The sequence below is a fragment of the Eschrichtius robustus genome, chromosome 4 (assembly GCF_028021215.1).
Source record: "Eschrichtius robustus isolate mEscRob2 chromosome 4, mEscRob2.pri, whole genome shotgun sequence".
Taxonomy (NCBI): domain Eukaryota; kingdom Metazoa; phylum Chordata; class Mammalia; order Artiodactyla; family Eschrichtiidae; genus Eschrichtius; species Eschrichtius robustus.
Genome location: NC_090827.1, coordinates 148003681 through 148018484, shown reverse-complemented (window position 1 = coordinate 148018484; position 14804 = coordinate 148003681). Strand labels below are relative to the sequence as shown.

The 14804-nt window shown below is 45.1% G+C and overlaps 1 protein-coding gene across 2 annotated transcripts; it reads right to left on the bottom strand.

The window, feature by feature from the left end:
• Window positions 1-10674: 10674 nt before the first annotated feature.
• Window positions 10675-12803, bottom strand: LOC137764359 (MORF4 family-associated protein 1). 2 transcript variants are annotated; one of them, XM_068543469.1, is made up of 3 exons: window positions 12721-12803; window positions 12167-12601; window positions 10675-11675 (listed from the first exon to the last, which is right to left on the bottom strand). In XM_068543469.1, the coding sequence occupies exon 2, from the start codon at window positions 12561-12563 to the stop codon at window positions 12180-12182; it is 384 nt and encodes a 127-aa protein (XP_068399570.1). In that variant the 5' UTR covers window positions 12564-12601; window positions 12721-12803; the 3' UTR covers window positions 10675-11675; window positions 12167-12179. The 2 variants fall into 2 exon arrangements, with proteins under 2 accessions (XP_068399570.1, XP_068399569.1); XM_068543468.1 differs by lacking the exon at window positions 12721-12803 and having other exon boundaries at window positions 12167-12714.
• Between the last annotated feature and the right edge of the window lie 2001 nt (window positions 12804-14804).

Here is a 14804-nt window from a genome sequence, read left to right as displayed (position 1 = left end):
GTATTTTACTTTTATGATGCAATTTTAAAAGGGATTTTTTTTTTAACTTTCCCTTTCTGATATTTCATTGTTAATGTAAAAAAGTGCAACAGATTTATGTATCCACATATGAATTTTAGGGGACACAATTCAGTCTACTTTGGGCATCTCATATAAAAGGAATCATACAATATGTGGCCTTTTGTGTCTGTCTTCTTTCAGTTAAGATAACATTTTCGAGTTTCATCCAAGTTATAGCATGTATCAGTACTTCATTCCTTCTTATGGCTGAATAATATTTCATGGACATACCACGATTTGTTTATCCATTCACCCATTGATGGCTATTTGGGTTGTTTCCATCTTTGGGCTATTATGAATAATGCTGCTCTAAACATTCTTGTAGAAGTTAATATTTTAATTTTGATGAAGACAAAATATAAAGCTTTCCTTTTATGCTTTCTTTGGGTCTTATTTTAAGAAATCCTTCTCTACCCTGAGGTCATAAAAATGTTCCTTTATATTTTCTTCTAAAATATTTAGTGTTTGGTTTTTCTTATTTATGGATAACCCATCTGGAAATGAGGTTTGAGGCAGGAATCTAATTGTAATTTTCTCCACATGTATAGCTAGTTAGCCTAGCCCTGTTTACTGAATATTTTATCCATTCCCTCTGGTCTGCATTGTAACATCTGTCATGTGTCAAGTCTCTATTTTTGCTTGTGTCTGTATTTGTTCCATTGGTCTTTATCTCTGGGCTATGATCACACTGACAATTAATAAATTAGCTTTATAGTAAGTATTGATATCTGGTTAAGTATGGCAGATTCCCTTCCTGGATCTTCTTCAGAAATGTCCTGACTTTTTTGCTTGTTCATCTAAAATTTGAATCAATTTTAAAATTTTGACCCAAATGATCAGACTCACCTGATGAGATTTTTTGGGGATTGAATTGATTCATTGGACCAATTTCGAGAAGAAGTACAATACTAATTCAGTCTACTTAGTTGTTCCTCATTGTATTTTAATAGAATTTTATAATTTTATGCATAAAGATTTTACATCCATTTTGTTAAAATTTCATAGTTACCATTTGTATTGGATTGAATAGTGATCTTTCCCCAAATACATGTCCACTCTGACCCTCAGAATGTGACCTTATTGAAAATAGGTCTTTGCAGATGTAATTAGTTAAGATGAGATCATATTGGATTAGGGTGGGCTCTAAATCCATGATTGGTGTCCTTATGTGAAGGCCAAGCAAAGATGCAGAAACACAGGGAAGATGGTCGTGTGACGACAGAGACAAAGATTGGACTGATGTAGCCACAAGTCAAGGAAGCCCAAGGACTGCCAACAATCACCAGAAGCTGGAAGAGGCAAGAAAAGATTCTCTCCTAGAGACTTCAGAGGGAACATGGTCCTGTCAACACGTTTATTTCTGACTTCTACCTTGCAGAACTGTGAGAGAATCAATTTCTATTATTTTAAGCCACCCAGTTTGTGGCAATTATGGTATCCATAGGAAAATAATCCACCGTTAAAAAAATTTTTTTGAATAAACAAATGGGACCTTATCAAACTTAGAAGCTTTTGCACAGCAAAGGAAACCATAAGCAAAACTAAAAGACAACCTACAGAATGGGAGAAAATATTTGCAAATGAAGCAACCGTCAAGGTATTGATTTCCAAAATATACAAACAGCTCATACAGCTCAACATCAAAAAACAAAACAATCCAATCAAAAAATGGGTAGAAGACATAGATAGACATTTCTCTGAAGAAGGCATACAGATGGCCAACACGCACATGAAAAGATGCTCAACATTGCTAATTATTAGAGAAATGCAAATCAAAACTACAATGAGGTATCACTTCACACCAGTCAGAATGGCCATCATCAAGAAGTCTACAAATAATAAATGCTGGAGAGGGTGTGGAGTAAAAGGACCCCTCCTGCACTGTTAGTGGGAATGTAAATTGGTATAGCCACTATGGAGAACAGTATGGAGGTTCCTTAAAAAACTAAAAATAGAGTTACCATATGACCCAGCAATCCCATTCCTGGGCATATATAAGGAGAAAACTCTAATACAAAAAGGTACATGCACCCCAATGTTCACTGCAGCACTATTTACAATAGCCAAGACGAGGAAGTAACCTAAATGTCCATCGACAGAAGAATGGATGGAGAAGATGCGGTACATATATACAATGGAATACTACTTAGCCAGACTTACTCAGAAGTAAGTCAGACAGAGAAAGACAAATACCAAATGATATCACTTATATATGGAATGTAGAAAATAATATAAGTGAATTTATTTACAAAACAGAAATAGACCCACAGACATAGAAAACCAACTTATGGTTACCAAAGGGGAAAAGTGGGGTTGGGGGATAAATTAGGAGTATGGGATTAACAGATACACACCACTATATATTATATAAAATAGATAAGCAACAAGGATTTGCTGTATAGCACAGGGAACTCTAATATGTTTTAATAACCTATAATGAAAAAAAATCTGAAAAAAAAAAAATATAACTGAATCACTTTGCTATACACCCGAAACGAACACAGTATTATACATCAACTATACCTCAATGAAAAAATAAAAAAATCTTTTTGGGTATTACAAGTGATACCTTTTAGAAAATATATTTCTTTGGGGAATTCCCTGGCGGTCCAGTGGTTAGAACTCCAAGGCTTCACTGCTGAGGGCCCAGGTTAAATCCCTGGTAGGGGAACTAAGATCCCTGAGCGGTGCTGCCAAAAAAAAAAAAAGAAAAGAAAAAGAAAAAATATATATATATTTCCTCTGGTGAATAGAAACACTACTGACTTTTAGGTATTGATTTTGTTTCTAGAAAACTTGCTAACCTCTACTAGTAATGCTGATAATTTATCTTTAGATTCTTTCAAATCTATGATGTTTCAAAAACATTTCATTGGAATGTAATGATAATATCAGTGGTGGTTTTAAAAATATGTCCGCAAATTCTTTGCTACTTCCCTTGTCCAGAGGTGGAACTTTTTTTTTTTTTGGCTGCGCCATGCAGCATGTGGGATCTTAGTTCCCTGACCAGTGATCGAAACCACACCCCCTGTAGTGGAAGCGCCCAGGCCTAACCAATGGACTGCCAGGGAAGTCCCAGGAGGTGGAACTTGATTCCACTTCCTTGGAGCGTGGGCCAGACTTGCTGAAAGAGCACAGAAGACGTGATGGTACATTTCACTTGTAATATCCAGTTGTCAAAAGACTGCAGCTTTTCAGGAATTCCCTGGCGGTACAGTGGTTAGACTCTGCGCTCTCACTGCCCAGGGCGCGGGTTCAATCCCTGGTCGGGGAAATAAGATTCCACAAGGCCCTTGGTGCAATTAAAAAAAAAAAGACTGCAGCATTCACCTGTGCTTTCTCTGTCTCTCTTGGATCGCTCCCTTTAGGGGAAACCACCTGCCTAGGAGTTGGCACAAGACATCTGCATACAACTTGCATTCAGAAAAGGGAAGAATGGGAGGCACATAGCACCTCTAGCTGACAGGAGCCCTCAAAGTCCACAGGCGGGAGGGCAAAGCCCCAGCTCAGCCCATGCGGCACCTCCTGCTTTTGCTCTCTAAGGGGAACTACTCAGGGAGGCTCTTCCTTGTCTCTCATCTTCCCAGGACATGTATGAATTATGCCCTGGGAAGTGCACCCTTTTGGGGCTAACGCACCTTTGTTGTTTTTTTTTTTTTTGAAGACTTTTTTATTTATTCATTTTATTTATTTAACTTTGGGGGCTGCGCTGGGTCTTTGTTGCTGCGTTCGGGCTTTCTCTAGTTGCAGCGAGCCGGGGTTTACTCTTCATTGCAGTGCGTGGGCCTCTCATTGTGGTGGCTTCTCTTGTTGCGGAGCACGGGCTCGAGGTGCGCAGGCTTCCGTAGTTGCAGCACGTGGGCTCAGTAGTTGCAGTATGTGGGCCCGAGACCGCAGGCTCAGTAGTTGTGGCGCACGGGCTTAGTTGCTCCGTGGCATGTGGGACCTTCCCGGACCAGGGATTGAACCCGTGTCCTCTGCACTGGCAGGGGGATTCCTAACCACTGCACCACCAAGGAAGTCCCGGTAACGCAGCTTTGGAAGCCTGCTTCCTGCTGCTGCAAACGCCAGACTCAGGAGTTCCTCCAGACGTTGGACAACTGCAGGATTTGCCACACCTGGCCTGGAATTCCTTTGGCAATGTACTTTCTTCAATACCTTACGATGCTTCCTGTCTGTTTACTTTCAGTCAGTTCCAATGCACAGGTAATCACAGACAAAAATCTCACGAAGACTCTGGTTTTTTGTTCAGTGGTCTCTGTGCCCTGTCCTTCCCGGTTCTTTCAGCTCAGTGGTGTCCATGTGAACAAGTGGCTTTGATAGGAAGGTGACAGTTATCATCTGGTCTTTGCTGCTTGGCTGGCATTCACTGTCTGGGAAAGAACCTTTAAAGGAGATACTTGAAAAAGATCTTGGGGCCTCGGTCTCATCTCATCTGGAAGACAGCTTTTTCTGGAGCCGTCTCTTTTTTTTTTTTTTTATAAGGAAGAAACTGTTCTCATTTTCTTTTTCTTTTTTTTTAAACCTTTGGGTTTATTTATTTATTTATTTGTTTATTTATTTATTTATGGCTGTGTTGGGTCTTCGTTTCTGTGCAAGGGCTTTCTCTAGTTGCGGTAAGTGGGGGCCACTCTTCATCGCGATGTGCGGGCCTCTCATTATCGCGACCTCTCTTGTTGCGGTGGAGCCGTCTCTTATAACTGTTTCAGGTTGGGGTGCAGACACCCTTGCCATTTTCAACCCCAAATGACCAGTAGTGGCGGCCTCTTTGACCTCCTTCAAAGAAGCTACTCAGGAAGCATAGTTGAGTGACGACCTTCAGCTGCTGCTTTTTTGGCTCAATCATGGTGTTCATGCCAAGGCCATGCCCATCCTCCTTCAGAGACTAAGTTCAGGACTAAACTTACACTGCCTGTCCCTCCTGTTTCTCCCGCGGATGAAGCAAGTAAGAGTCAGCCTTGGGTGCTAAATCTTATGACAAGTTTCCATAATGCTCTCCACCCCCAAACCCTCTCCTGGGCCTGTAGGAGCTAGTGAGCCTTTGCTAGCACGTGCCTGGCTTCCCGCCCTCCACCCTACCTTGCTGCTTGCTGGACTGTCCACAGAGAATTAGGCCAACTTTGTACTCAGGCCTGTGGAGGGAAAGCTGCCCATTTCCCTGCGTTCCTCACGTGTGCTCAGGAGTTGGGGCCAGCCTCCTCCTCCAGCAGTGGCTACACTACCCTTGTCCTCCCTCTTGTCTAATGTGACATGACTTTGGAGCGCTTGCCGCTCATCTGAACGCCCTCTTCCTTTGTCATCCTCCAACCCCCTTCCCCCATCCCACTGGATTCCCCTCATTCATTGCAGGCTTTCCCACCTGGCTCCTGGCCCTCCTCCCCACCCCATATCCTGCTGCCATCATCCTAGGTGAGTTCCATGCTCACATAGCCACCATTCCACACCTGGGCCCCCAGGTCCTTGGCCTCTTCATATCCAATAAGCAACTGCATGCCCCTTGGCCACTCATTCCCAAGGGCGACTTAGGGCTTGTTACTGCCCCCAATCTGCTCGGTACCTGCTCGGCCCTCCTCTTTTCTGACCCCATCCTTCCATCGCTTTCACTACAGTCGCTACCACCCTTTTCATTTTTTAAATAAATGTATTTATTTATAAATTTATTTATTTATTTTTGGCTGCGTTGGGTCTTCGTTGCTGCGCGTGGCCTTTCTCTAGTTGTGGCGAGCGGCGGCTACTCTTCGTTGTGGTGCACATGCTTCTCATCGTAGTGGCTTCTCTTGTTGCAGAGCATGGGCTCTAGGTGCGCGGGCTTCAGTACTTGTGGCACGTGGGCTCAGTAGTTGTGGCTCGCGGGCTCTAGAGCGCAGGTTCAGTACTTGTGGCGCACGGACTTAGTTGCTCCGCGGCATGTGGGTTCTTCCCAGACCAGGGCTCGAACCCGTGTCCCCTGCATTGGCAGGCGGATTCTGCACCACCAGGGCAGCCCCTGGCACCCTTTTTAAAACCTCACTGGGCCCTCAGCTCCCTTGAACGGCTTTCTCCTGCAGCTCCCCTGCTCTGCACTTCCCCATCATCAACTTAGCGTGCACGGTCATGGCTGCAGTAACGCCCTCAACAAAACCCCAACCTCTTACTCCTGTTTCCCTTTTTTCCCCCTCCGCTCCTCTCTGTCAAAAATGCAGCCCTTACAAAAATAAACAAATGGGACCTAATGAGACTTAAAAGCTTTCGCACACAAAGGAGACCATAAACAAGATGAAAAGACAACCCTCAGAATGGGAGAACATATTTGCAAACAAAGCAACTGACAAAGGATTAATCTCCAAAATATACAAGCAGTTCATGCAACTCAATATCAAAAAAAACAAACAACCCAATCCAAAAATGGGCAGAAGACCTAAATAGACATTTCTCCAAAGAAGATATACAGATGGCCAGCAAACACATGAAAGGATGCTCAACATCACTAATCATTAGAGAAATGCAAATCAAAACTACAATGAGGTATCACCTCACACCAGTCAGAATGGCCATCTTCAAAAAATCTACAAACAATAAATGCTGGAGAGGGTGTGGAGAAAAGGGAACCCTCTTGCACCGTTGGTGGGAATGTAAATTGATACAGCCACTATGGAGAACAGTATGGAGGTTCCTTAAAAAACTAAAAATAGAACTACCATACGACCCAGCAATCTCACTACTGGGCATATACTCTGAGAAAACCATAATTCAAAAAGAGTCATGTACCACAATGTTCACTGCAGCTCTATTTACAATAGCCAGGGCATGGAAGCAACCTAACTGTTCATCAAGAGATGAATGGATAAAGATGTGGCACATATATACAATGGAATATTACTCAGCCATAAAACGAAACGAAATTGAGATATTTGTAGTGAGGTAGATGGACCTAGAGTCTGTCATACAGAGTGAAGTAAGTCAGAAAGAGAAAAACAAATACCGTATGCTAACACATATATATGGAATCTAAAAAAAAAAAAAAGTGGTTCTGAAGAACCTAGGGGCAGGACAGGAATAAAGACGCAGACGTAGAGAATGGACTTGAGGATACCAGGAGGGAGAAGGGTAAGCTGGGACGAAGTGAGAGAGTGGCATGGACATATATACACTACCAAATGTAAAATAGATAGCTAGTGGGAAGCAGCCGCATAGCACAGGGAGATCAGCTCAGTGCTTTGTGACCACCTAGAGGGGTGGGATAGGGAGGGTGGGAGGGAGACGCAAGAGGGACGAGATATGGGGATATATGTGTATGTATAGTTGATTCACTTTGTTATAAAGCAGAAACTAACACACCATTGTAAAGCAATTATACTCCAATAAAGATGTGAAAAAAAAATGCAGCCCTTGATCATTTGGGTGTTGCTAGGGACCATCACCAGTGAGGCTGCAGGAAAGTCCAAGGCTTGGGGGAATCCAGTCTCAACGGTTATAGGTGGTAAAGAAACGTTCTTTGAAGAGGCAAAAAATACAGGTGAGTTTGGGAATAACAGAATGGGAGGATTTGTGAATCACAGAGAGTTTGAAGGAAGGAGGAATAGGGATATAAATCAGGAGAAAGGAACTACAGAGCATTACGTGGATCAGAGAAGGGGAAAATAGAAATGAACAGGGGAGGGTCTTACTTTGGGCAGCAACTGAAGCAAGCCCTGTTTGCATTTAGAGTTATCTGGCTACAGTGTTAAGCAGATAACAAACCCCCACTTATCTCTGGAAGATGGTGGAATCTCGTGTTTATCTGCTGCCTGGAAGGGGGAGGGTGAATTTGGGCTTTCTTTTGCCTTGGAGTCATTAGAGGGCAGAGGAGGGGCTTCCCTGTTGGTCCTCCGTGCTTCCAATGCAAGGGGCTCGGGTTTGATCCCTGGTCGGGGAACTAAGATCCCACCTGCCATGCGGCGCGGCCACAAAAAAAAAAAAAAAAAAAAGGGCAGAGGAGAGCAAACAGCTACAAATGAATGAGTAAGAAAGATCATTTTTCAGACAATGCCCTGAGCTAGTGGGACATGTGATGAAAAGTGAGGATATAGGCCTCAGAGAGGACAAGCCTTTCATCAAAACACAGGATAGGAAAAGAAAAGGATGAAAGTATCAGTCATCTCAGTCTAGGTTGTGTCATCCTAACAAAAAATACCCAGATCTCAGTGACTTAAAACAACGAAGGTTTTTGCTTGTTGGTGCTACCTGTTCATCATTGGTTGGCAAGGAACACAGGCTGATGATCAACCACCATCTTGAAGGTTGTTGGTCCCTGTGCCAGAAGGGAACCCTGGAGGGTCTCATGTTGGAGGCTGTGGCTTGGATGTAATGTATGTTACTTTCCCTCACAATTCACGGCTAGAATGACTGACACACACACACACACACACACACACACACAGAGCACCACCACCACCGGAGGGCTAGGGAGTACAATCTGACTAGACATGTGAAAGACGAGGCATTGGAATTTATTTGGTGAACAGCACTCATGATCCCTACAGCATTTTTACCGCAGATGAGCTTTATCTAGAAGTCATACAGAATGCCAGGGTTCGAAATGAACCTCAGAGACAAGCCAGTACCTGCCCAAGATCACACAGACAGCGGCAGGCTGACTGGGGGCCAGGTCTCCTGTTTCCCAGCCCCCTGGACTCCCGAGCTTTTATCTTTGACAAGGTTAAAAACACTTTAGACTCACCTCCCTTCACCTGGAGTCAGACTTTCACTAATGCTCCCCACGCCCCCGGCCCCAGAGGTGAATGTGTCCTTGGCTGTTGCCAGTCCTACTGTAGTGTCCACTAGAGTTAAATCGGCTTTCTTCCCAAGGGTCATCTCAGCTGATGGAACCAGACGCCAAAGCCTCTTTCGCACTACTTTGTGATCTCCCGGGCCTGATTCTGATCAAGTGGGGGACCAGCAGATTTTGAACATTCTGCACACTTTGCCTCCATCCGTGTCTCATCAGAGGTTGTTACATAATACCTCATTTCTCTCTTCCTGAATGCCTCTCCAGACCTCCACGCTCCCACAGCCCCCATGCTTCTTTCTGTAATAGCGCTTTGATACAAGAGGACACTTATCACATCGGAGCAAAGATAGATCCCAGCTTCATGCGGCCTCTGCTGCGTCAGGAACCTGTCCAAGAACCGCAACAGGCCTGTCTGCACAGCTGCCCATGACCTACCTCTGAACAGCCAGGACACGGAGAGAGCCTGGGGCCCATGAGGGACATATGGATCTGTAATAAAAATTCTGGCAACTCTAGCTAGACTCAATTTAATATTACACAGCCCTGTAAGACTGCCTCTCAGAATGGATCCTTACCACATTCTTTGCTTAGAAAACACAAGATTCAATTGCTCCTCCAACAGCTATCAAGCCAGGACTGCTTTCAGGGGCTGGGGAAATTGGGCATTGTTGGCTGCATTGCAATTGTTACTGAAATCACAAGGAAGAGGAATTAAGGAGTGAAAATAATCTAGGACGATAGTTCTCAAACTTTTGGGTGTGTAAGAATCACCTCTGAATACTTATAGTACAATGAAGGACATGCAGCCAGTAAAAAAAGAACGCAGATCTGGATGTTTGGCTAGGGTTAACTTGCAAACTATAGTTTTAAGTGGAAAAAAAAAAAAAAGAACATTCACAGGTGTGCTCCTACTTATGTACAAAAAAGGTTGGAGAGAGTTACATATGTACATGTGCACACACACACAATATTTGCAAGGCTATACACGACACTGGTGAATGGCTGTCTTCCTAAAGGGGAGCTGGGATGCTAGGGGGAGGAAAGGATCACTTTTTTTCTTCTGAATTCTGTGCCATTTGGATTACATCTTTTAAAAATAAATTACCAAATGAAACGTGGTATCCTGAGACAGCAAAAAAGAATTACTGGAAAACTAGTGAAATAAGAACAAAGCGTAGTCTACTTAGCACAGGTCCTAGTTTTGGCAAATGTAGCTTTTCTGGTGGTTGTTTTTCCTGGCTCTTTATTCATCATACCCACTCCTCCCCACTACTGGCTTTTTCTCCTACGGTTCCGTGTGTGTGGGATGTCCCTCATGCTCTCCTCCTCCTTGGAAGCTGTACCCATCCTTCAAGGCCAAGTTCACCAGTTACTTGCTCTGAAATGCTTTCCTTGCCTTCCCCCCCCTCAGTGCTCTAAGACATGGTATCCAGCTTGTGACACATGGTTACTATTGTTTCACACTTGCTATCAGCTGGATTCCCAGGAAGCAGCCTTTAAGGTGAAAATTAGCACAAAGGTTAAGTTCTGCAGGATGCAGAATTGTAGATACAGAGGACTGGAGGGCCGACGGTACTATGTCATCTAACATAACGAACTTGAGCAGCCCTGGATTTTGGTATCTGTGGGAAGGGGGGAGGGATGTCCTGGAAACAACCCACTGCTGATAGGAGGGACAACTGCATGCTCTTTCCTCGGCCAGTTTCCATAGCAGCATGCAGAGATGAACCTTCCCTATGATCAAGGCCTACTGAGAGCCTCCAAAACCATAAGAAACTCGCCCCCCATTTAGCAAAGATAACATTCAAGGAGAAAAATTTCATTTTTAAAGAAACAGTATTTCTTAGTCAATAACCTTTTAAGCCTTGTCTTTTCAAGCAAATGAATACTTTTATTAACATGGTAAAATTTTTTTTAAACACACGGTAGGGTTTTGACCTCAAACACTTGTCAGGTCTGCTACTGAAATGAACTTACAGCTAGACAGCTTATGAATCTTGAAGATACCTCGTCCCTGTTCAGTTTAGGGTCCGAAACAGACAGCCCTTGCTTTTCTTCCCCAGACCCTCAAGGGCCCTTGCAAATATCGCTTTCATTTTATGCCCGGAATCCCCTGAAACGCATCAGGATATTACATCGATTACACAGAATACCAAGACCTATCTCGCCTCCTAGTCTAGGTTCCATGTCACATAAAGCTGAGTTAGGTTGTCCGAACAATCTGACCAAACAAGTTACATCAGTGTGCCGCATAAAACTTAAAATTTGAACAAAATACATCTCTCCTCCTTTGGTCTCACAGAGAAATTAAAGTCCCCAAACTCAATACCATCCCGCAGCCCTTCTTTTGATTCATCAGTCCTAGCCAGATCAGCTCCATTCTCATTCCCAGTTGAAGCCTGGTCCCTTCTTCAGCTTCGTTAGCAATCGCTGCATGGAGTCGTCTTCTAGAAATAATGCAGTTCCTTCAACACCTTCAGAGCTGGAGAACTCCAACCGAGTCTCATCTGTTACACACAGACCCAAAGTTCCAGGGAGCTATCAGGTCACACAAGAAAGAGCAAAGCACCTCAAAAATTTAGAAATAACGAAAGCCCAGGAACAAATGTGACTGCTGCGAGAGCTTACAATCTAGGCCCTAATTCTTGTGAGAGCATTTTCCAAATCAAAGTTACCTCCCCAAACAAAAACATTTAACAGTCAAAACTCATACTGAGGTCATTAACCACAGACCATAGCAGAAACGTAGTGTGAGAACAGAGTGTAGACAGAGGAAAAAAAGAGAAAACAAAAGGCTCTCTGGTTTCAGCTTCTCCAGGGTGTCAGCCAATCTCCATCAGTTGACCAGAATCCATTGGCTGTAAACCTAAAGTGCAATTGGGAGAAACTCATCATTAAGAAGTGAGAAAACCCTCACAAATTCAGCCTCGCAGGACACCACCTCTTCTGGATGCCACCTGACTCCTTCCAATCTTCCAGCAAAATCTGGACTCGTCCAATAATGGCCTTCCCTCTGATAATTCTGTATTTCTCCCCTCCTTTGCTCAATGGCCTGTATTGTGATTTTGTTGTTTATTACCCTATAGTTACCCTATTGGTCGTGACCTTTGGTTTCAACCAAACACATACAAGTCAGAACCAACCAACCAACCAATTTGTTCCCCCAAATTACCAGAGATGTAACAGAAATAAATAAACGGTACCGACTAACACCTCCTAAAATGAAAATTAAGCACGCTTTTATTCTCCCAACTCCCATCCCCCGTGGATCATTAGTAAGTAAGTGCCCCCGAAGCTGACCCAAGCGTCGGGCAACGCCTGGGACCTCCGTGCGGCTCCCGCCGGTCCCCGCCTTACCGCCGACCCTCCTTCAGGACGACTCGCTCTTCTCTATCCGCCGGACCAGCTCCACCAGCATCTCTGCCATCTTCGCGATCTCCTTGGCCTTCTCCTCAGCCTTCTCGCACCGTTTGGTCCCTCTGCCCTCGACTCCGTCGTCCGCATTCTGCAGATGGTTGAGCGCGCTCTCCTCCGAGGCCTCCACCTGCGTCTTGATCTGGATGAGCATATTGTCCATCTCCCACAGCTTGCTCCGGTTCCGCAGGTAGGCTCTCCCGTGCTCGCGGGTGAGCGCCGCGATGTCCTCGCGCATCTCGTTGATGACCGGGAGCAGGAACTGCTCGAAGTCCTCCTCGGGCTCCAGCACCTCCACCTCCTCCGGCTCTGCCAGCTCCACGATGTCCAAGGGCCGCATCTTTCCCCGCTATTCCGGAACCGCAGGATGCAAGTCGGCTGCAGAGAGAAAATGGAGACTCGCTATGCTTACCAACACACTTCCAGAATATTCTTTAAAACTTTCACCCCTTTTAAACTTTTACGCCTCACAGAAGCCACGGAAACAAGCGACTTACGAGCAAAGAACCGGAGGACAAAATGGAGTCGCAGCCGTCAACCAGCGCCCTGCGTGTTGCGGCCCCTTTCACGACACGGCCGTGCCTCTTTACGGTCACGCCGCTGGTAGAACTAGGTGCGGGCGCGCGCACGTCAATAGAGGGCGACGCAATCCGTTCTACCACGGCCGCGCGCGCACACACACCCACGCACGCGCGCACGCGCACGCTCTCCCTTTTCCTCTCCTCCTCCTTCTCCTCCGTGCTGCTCGCCTCCGCTACCCACGCGCGCGCGGACGCGCACGCACGAGCTCCCTTATCCCCCTCCCCTTTCACCCCTGCGGTGCGCCTAACGGCTACCCCACGCGGGTACGCGCGCCCTCTCGTATTGCCCCTCCCTCGTCACCCTCGTGCTGAGCCTGTCCGCTACCCTGGCTTTGGAGGTGAGCCCTTCTGGTGCTCCCTCCTCCGAAAGGGTTTCTCTTAAGGGGTTTCCGTCTTTTGAAGATGTCAACGCTGTCTTCCTACAGTAAACGGGGACAGTCCTAGTAGTAATGTACTCAAAGTCTGTGACATCCTGGTCTAGCGCTGATAGCCCCATCCTGTTTACTACCGCGACTGGACCCCTCCCTGATGTCTTACGGGCGTTATTTTCTTTGCTCTTTTTTTTTTTAAAAATTATTTTTATTTTATTTTATTTTTGGCTGCGTTGGGTTTTCATTACTGCATGCATGTCTTTCTCTAGTTGAGGCGAGCGGGGGCTACTCTTCGTTGCAGTGCGCAGGCTTCTCATTGCGGTGGCTTCTCGTTGCGGAGCACGGGCTCTAGGCACACGGGCTTCAGTACTTGTGGCACGTGGGCTCAGTAGTTGTGGCTCGTGGGCTCTAGAGCACAGGCCAGTAGTTGTGGCACACGGGCTTAGTTGCTCCGTGGCATGTGGGATCTTCCCGGACCAGGGATCGAACCCGTGTCCCCTGCACTGGCAGGCGGATTCTTAACTACTGAGCCACCAGGGAAGCCCCTTACAGGCTTATTTTTGTTCCTTTTTGGATAATGGTCAGACGTGTCTGGGTGTCTTTTCACCAGACTGAGCCCCCCCCCCCCCATCCCCAGGGTAGAAGCCCTGGTCTGTTTTATCCTGAGGTTCCACTGGCCTAGTCTTTACGCCTTTTTGTCGGGTCGAACGCTCCTTGAGGGACGTATTCAGCTCTATGTCTCTAAAGCCTGGAGCAGAACTTGGCATATGTTAGTAAATTTGCTTTACCCTTCACTTAACACAAAATTTTAAGGAAAGATAAGTTAATTTCATAGCCTATTGACCCAGTCACAAAAGAGCAATAAAAATGTCAGGAGAGCTTGCACAGGTGCATTGGTTTGGCTTCTGTTTTCCAGTCAAAGTGGACACAACTCCCAGTTTTGGATATGGCAGAGTTAAGCATGAAGAGATACAATAATCATGAAAATGCTTTGTAAATACCAAGCTTAAACATATGTAAAGTGCTTATCTTTTGTTGACTTTCCACGGTTCTTTATATCTTGTCGCTCTTGTAAAAATCCAACTTCAGGGCTTTCTTGATATATCAGAGGCAGCTAGCTCATAAATTCTTTGTGTGAAAGGAAAGAAATGGCTCAAATAATGAGATACCACTACACACCTGTTAAAATGGCCAAAATCCAGACCACTGACAACACCAAAGCTGGTGAGGAGGTGGAGCGAGAGGAACTCTCATTTATTGCTGATGGGAACGCAAAATGGTGCAGTCACTTTGGAAGAGTGTGGCAGTTTCTCATAATACGAAACGTACTCTTACCATGCCACACGGCAAATGTGCTCTTTGATATTTACTCAAATGTATTGGAAACATGTCCACACGAAAACCTGCCTATGGATGTTTCTAGCAGCTTTATTCATACTTGCTAAAATTTGGAAGCAATCAAGATATCCTTCAAAAGGTGAATGGAAAAGTACCTGTGGTATATCCAGACGATGGAACATCATTCAGCGCTAAATAGAAATGAGCTACCAAGCCATGGGAAGACGTGGAGGAACCTTAAATGCATATGACTAAGTGAAAGAAGCCAATCTGAAAAGGCTACAGACTGTA

Coding starts and splice junctions, on each gene's coding strand:
- LOC137764359 (XM_068543469.1), bottom strand. CDS start 12,563: ATGCGGCCCTTGGACATCGTGGAGCTGGCAGAGCCGGAGGAGGTGGAG.